Source organism: Chenopodium quinoa, unplaced genomic scaffold (assembly GCF_001683475.1).
Source record: "Chenopodium quinoa cultivar QQ74 unplaced genomic scaffold, ASM168347v1, whole genome shotgun sequence".
NCBI lineage: Eukaryota > Viridiplantae > Streptophyta > Magnoliopsida > Caryophyllales > Amaranthaceae > Chenopodium > Chenopodium quinoa.
Genome location: NW_018744626.1, coordinates 863,928 through 869,708, shown reverse-complemented (window position 1 = coordinate 869,708; position 5,781 = coordinate 863,928). Strand labels below are relative to the sequence as shown.

General features: G+C 33.7%; 1 protein-coding gene across 2 annotated transcripts; it reads left to right on the top strand.

The window, feature by feature from the left end:
• The first annotated feature begins 495 nt into the window (after window positions 1-495).
• LOC110700320 (protein DEHYDRATION-INDUCED 19 homolog 5-like) lies at window positions 496-3,930 on the top strand. Of its 2 annotated transcripts, none has more exons than XM_021877842.1 (6): window positions 496-652; window positions 785-868; window positions 1,666-1,808; window positions 2,426-2,503; window positions 2,618-2,838; window positions 3,600-3,930. In XM_021877842.1, exons 1-6 carry the CDS (start codon window positions 610-612, stop codon window positions 3,703-3,705), a joined length of 675 nt encoding a protein of 224 aa, XP_021733534.1. In that variant the 5' UTR covers window positions 496-609; the 3' UTR covers window positions 3,706-3,930. The 2 variants fall into 2 exon arrangements, with proteins under 2 accessions (XP_021733534.1, XP_021733535.1); XM_021877843.1 differs by having other exon boundaries at window positions 498-652; window positions 788-868.
• The last annotated feature ends 1,851 nt before the right edge of the window (window positions 3,931-5,781 follow it).

Below are 5,781 nucleotides of genomic sequence, written 5' to 3'. Positions count from 1 at the left end.
GAAGGAAATTAGGAGCTGAAATGAAGTGAACTGAACTGAATTGAACTGAAAATAATCGTATGAGAACAGACCCTTAGTACTCCATAATTTATAATTTTAATTATCAATAAACAAAAACTATAAAAAATTGACGTGATTTACTTTGTATTTTAGTAATGTCCAAATTAAAATGTACTCTGTATTAACTAGTAATAAAATGGAGAAAATATTGAAATTTTGAAAATTTTGGATTGCAATTATTAACTTTGTATTATAACCTCAGGTTAATTTAATTGTATTATATAAGTATACTCTTAAAATATCAACTTTGTATTTATCAAGAATTGCAAATAATATAGAGTAATAATTAAAATTATGCATTGATAACTCGTAAATATGACAATTCAAGTGTTGCGAGTATGGAGTACTCCGTAATGTATTAAGAAACGGAGAAATTACGTGTCACAACTTTTAATTTTATTTTTTAATTTTTGGTAAGTATTTGTTATTATAAGTCAAAAGGAGAATGAAAAAGAAAGCAATTGAAAAAGAGATCAAGAACCAAAGAGTGAGTGACTCAGAACAGCAGCAGCAGCAGTTGAAGAAAGGAGAGAGAAAAAGGACATACTTATGCATCATCATCATCTGCTTAAAGACTTAACAAAAATACAAGGTTTTTCCTCTCTTTATCTTTCTAATTTCTCTTTTTTTTTTTTTTTTCTAAATTCTCTCCTTAAAAATCCCAAATTATTGAAGTTTTCACTGATTTTTGATTCATAAATGCTGACACATTTTCCTGGTGAAGTAGAAGCAGAAGCAGCAATGGATATGGATTCATGGGCATCAAAAGTTCATTCTTCTAGGCATTTCTCCTCCCATCTCAGCTCAGGTTCTTATTTTTTTAGCTTGAACTTTTGCAAATTTTGGGATTATGATTTGTTTATCTTGTTTGTTAGTAGTATAATTAGTGGGTTTTTATTGATTTTTTTTTTTACAAATTGGGATTATTATTTGTAAAATTTGCTTCCTTTGTAGTTGTGATTAGTTTCTTAAGAAATTCTATCAATTTTTTGGGTTTGAACTTGCTAAGAGTAACTTAGTGGGTCTAGAAATTATATTGCTTTATTGCATAATTTGGGATTGCAATTTGTTAGATTTACTTGTAAATTGTGTATAATTAGTGTGTTCCAGAAAATCTATAGAAATTATGCAAAATCTGGCTATTGTATTACTGTAGTGTTTTTTTTTTGGCTAATAATTGAGTCTGTTTTAGAAATTCTATTAAGATGGATTTTCTCACTTATCAAATTTTGTAAATTGTTTTTGTTAATGTTAAGATTGTTAACCATACTCTCTTTTTTAGTGCTTCATTTTAATTCTTCCCCTCTTTTAAGGATTGTGTTTTATCCTTAATTTTACTAATATTTTGTGGATTATGTTAAATCGCATAATTTAGAAGATGTAATGTAAGTGAAATTGAGTTATTTGTACTTAAATTACTCAAAGAACTTGCCTTTAAGCAGCCAACATGGAGAAAGATTGATTGGAGGAAAGAGGGGTCAGATGTTTAAAAACAAACTTTTTGGGTGGTTTTGTTATGGTCCTACTTGTAAAGTTGGTTGTCCCCTTGCCGAAAAATATTCATACTAAGTATAAGAAATGATTCATAGTGTTTCCAATTTACAGGAAATAGATTAGTGCTGGATGATTCAGAAGTAAAGGATGATGCAAGGGCTTATTTCACATGTCCATTCTGTTATATCGATATCGAACTCACTACACTTTGTGATCATCTACAAGGAGAACACTGCTTTGATGTCAAGAATGCGGTATGTGTATGTTTATCCTTGTCTATTACTCATATCCTTTATACATGATGATGAGTGAAGATTTATGTTGGCAGACAATTTTGTGTTGTGATGTCATTTTGGATTTTGGAAATGCTCAGCATTCAGCAAGAATCATTATAGTGTGATTTTGAGCTACATTGCTTATATGACTACTTTGTGAATGTCTCATTGCTCATATTATCTAGTTAGGTTTAGAGTTCCAATGTTCACTCTCATTTGTCATACGGTTCAAGGTACCAAACAATCAAACATGTTGAACTCTTCTGTTCACTATGATTCTGCCTAAAACATGCAATATGTCCTTTATTTTAAGGATGAATTATAGATTCCATTGAATTGAATTAGGTTCATGATCTTAAGAGATATTCCTAGCACCACTATATGTCTACATGTATCTATTAAAGTTTTTGATAAATTGAGCTGCATAAGAAGCTTGTGGCACTTCAGCTGATTCTACTCTATCTTCGATATAATTTCTGGATATATGTGATCTGCTATGAGGCACTAAGTCTTGAATATGCAGGTGCAATGCTACAAAAGTAAGTTAATAATACCACTTCTTTACTTTGTTACCTATCCCATACCTATGATTTCAGGTTTGCCCTGTGTGTGCACTGAATCTGGGAAAAGATGTTGTCGGGCATTTTAAAACGCATCATATGAGTTCTATCAAGGTATTAAATGAGTTTTATTCAGCTTATTAGCGTTCACTTGTTTGAAAATTTTGATTGTTGATCATATTTCTTCTACATTAGTTCTCTTTTCTAATATATATCACTGATTTACAGACTCGGAGAAGGTCTCATAAGTCAGGATTCTGGAACTTCTATGCTGGAAGAATGGCTGGTGGCTTGAGTGCAAAAGGTGGCACCGAAAATGTGAATGCTTTAACATCCGATCCACTTCTGTCTCCATTTTTGTTTAATGTACCATATTCAGAAACTAAGGATGATCAATCTCAAGATACGTGTTCTATTGATGATCTCCCATCCATCCCAGAGAAAGAAAGGTACATACTATACTCTAGTTTGTATACTTGGGCCAGCAAGGGTGTCTATTATTGCTCACTTGCTTGATTAATATGCTGCCATTTTCTCGTTCCTATTATGTTATCATGTGATAAGACTTCAATGTCATGTTTTGGGGTTCCCTTTTTTGACAACTTACTGGCTTACCGCACAATCAAGTTTCCAAAATGTTTTGCCATTTATTCACTCTTAATGTTCATATAGGTTAAAATGAGGCCATCTCAGAGAATGTGTTTCATTGCTTCTGAGGTGTCTTCTGATCTTCTCGTCTCTCAGGTTGTGGGAGTTCGGCTTTGGGCATGCTTTTTGTTGAAATAGTTATGCCTTGAAGAAGCCATTCTATTAGCAATTAGACCTAGAAAATACTCCTATAAAATAATGCAAGACATATACTAGTACTAACTGTCAAAGTAGGAACTAATGAGGATCAAAAGAATAAAGAAACAACAAAGAAATTGATGGTTGTCATCTTATATCATGAACTGCAATGCTCTGCAAGTTTACAACTGTAGTATGTATGCTTATATGATTCCTAGCTACATCGGTCTCGAAAACATACATCTCTGGCTCTGCTGTGGCTAATAGGAGGATATAATATATGTGGTCTATTTAATTGCATGAAGCAAACATTTTCTGAGTCTGAATTGCTATCCCTCGGATCAACTGTTAGTATAATATTGATACAAGTCACATTCGGCACAGCTAACTGTAGTGTTATTACTGTTTTATTGTGGCAATGCAGCTCAAAGTCATCAAAGTTGAAACAAAAAGAAGAAAAGGAAGACTCAGAAGAGTTGAGGCAGAGAGCAGCATTCTGTCAGCAGTTATTTTTTTCAACCATAGTCTAAAATCCCTCCCATTAATCAGTAGTGCTTAAATATGAGATTAGTTTCCTGTCAAGGTAAGGTAAGAGATGTAGCACATGTTTTCGGGTGCACAATTATCTTCCATATTCATTCCCAGGGTCTAGTAATTTCCACATAAATTAAGAGTATATGTAATATTGATGTTTATTAAAGGCAATTAGATATGGAAATTTATTAATTGCATAGAACGCTTATATGAACAGCCAATCGAGCACGTAACAATGTACATGTTTCATTGGTGACAGACTGAGAGGCATGTAAACAATGCCTCCTATCACTAATGCAAACAACCCTTCCTTCCCACACACAATAATGGCTATTGTTGGATTTGTTGCAAACCATGTGATGAAGTTTGATTTGTTATGGACATTTATCCATCAAAAAATGGCAACCATCCTAAGTCAATAATGGACCAATGGTGTGCTGAGTGATAAAAACCTACATGAACCATACTCATTTCTAATAGTTCCAATTTAATTTTTATGACATGGACACCCCATATAATCCATTCAATTTTATGAATTTTTTTCAAAATTGGTAAGAAAGCGTGGATTTCTTTAGTTTGTGGATAATTTTTGACTTTATTGGACTTGGAAAAAAAGGAGAAGATATGTTGATTTTCATACACCTCATGAGACTATAAGAGGCCAATCGAGCAATTGAAATCATTCTTTTTCCTTTTAATGTGTCTATTTAGCCGTTTACAGACGTAAAATACACGCCTTCTTTCATAATTTAAGCCCACTTCAAGCCTTTATATGATCGGTAGATGGTTTTAAACAAAATTATGACCTTAGGATACACCTCTTATCACCCCTTTATCCTAAACTCCTTGTAAATGATTTGATTTCGTGTATAGTCTTCAACTTAAACATTTAGAAAATATTTTTCGACCTAGCTAGATTATGCATCGGGGTGTTTCTTGGGGTTCCCAGTATACATTAACCCACATGTCGTTATTACGTCATAAGGTGACTTGCCTTTGGCTTGGTCTTGCTTCTTGGCCCAAAGTCTAATTAAGACATATCCTCAATTGTCAAAAATAGATGTTTTTGTAAGGATGAAATGTACTCTATCGTTTTATGTCTTACCCTTGTACACGTGCCTCATATGTAGTGGTGTGCCTTCACACTTTGGCAATAGCATCACCGCCCCACACACTTAAGTGATGTCCCTTGCCCTCACTCATACTTACCATTTTTTTAGTTCCAAAAGTGCAATGTTATCTTCGTTTAGTCAACATAAGCGTTTATGACAAGGCCTCATAGGGTTATCTAATCTACTTAGATTTGTCTAGGAACAACCTTAATGGCCTGATCCGCACCTGCATTGGACCTCAGATCATCTTGGTGCTACTATGCAAGTTCTAAATGTGCATAGTTTGACAATCATATATCCGTTTTATATTATGTGCAATAATTTTCAAATACAGACGCTACAAATTATCTATAACAAACAAAAAGTTTCTATTTTAAATATTAGTATAAGTACGACTCGAAAAATCAGGATGAGTAGAATTATAAACTGTACGGTCTTGCCAAGGAGTTAAGATTCTCTAAATCAAAATTCAATCAATATACATTGTAAAAATTATGTATCTTTTTCTATATGACAAAACTCATAGTTACATATAAAAAGCATAGTTGTCCTAAAATATCAAACTTGCTTTATATTTTCCTGTTAATAGCTTGTATAAAATTATTTAGACTCTGCTTGTTACTTGAGCCATGGTCAAAAGACTTACAACGGCAGCACATATAACAGTAAGAAATTGGCGTTCTTTAAACATGACTTTAATCAAGTTCATTGCAACATCAGTAGTGATCTTCCTCCCATCATGTACCAAAACACGTCTACGCTTCCCTGAGAAGGCTAATAACACAAGGACAGTGATCCAAGCAACCATCGTGGTACGCGCCACCACGATCAAGCATATCGACACTAGGGAGAGCCCGGTGAGGGCGAGTATGACGGTCCGTAGAGCCGAGGGTGATCCTGCCTCGGTAGAGTAGGAGGAAAAGAAGTATGTTACTAAGCAAAGGGAGAAAACAAGTGTAG

Excerpts from the sequence above, each read along its gene's own strand:
- LOC110700320 (XM_021877842.1), top strand. The coding sequence starts at position 610 with ATGCATCATCATCATCTGCTTAAAGACTTAACAAAAATACAAG. Across the intron at positions 869-1,665 it reads CTCCTCCCATCTCAGCTCAG|GAAATAGATTAGTGCTGGAT; the intron begins GTTCTTATTTTT and ends TCCAATTTACAG. Across the intron at positions 2,839-3,599 it reads TCCATCCCAGAGAAAGAAAG|CTCAAAGTCATCAAAGTTGA; the intron begins GTACATACTATA and ends GTGGCAATGCAG.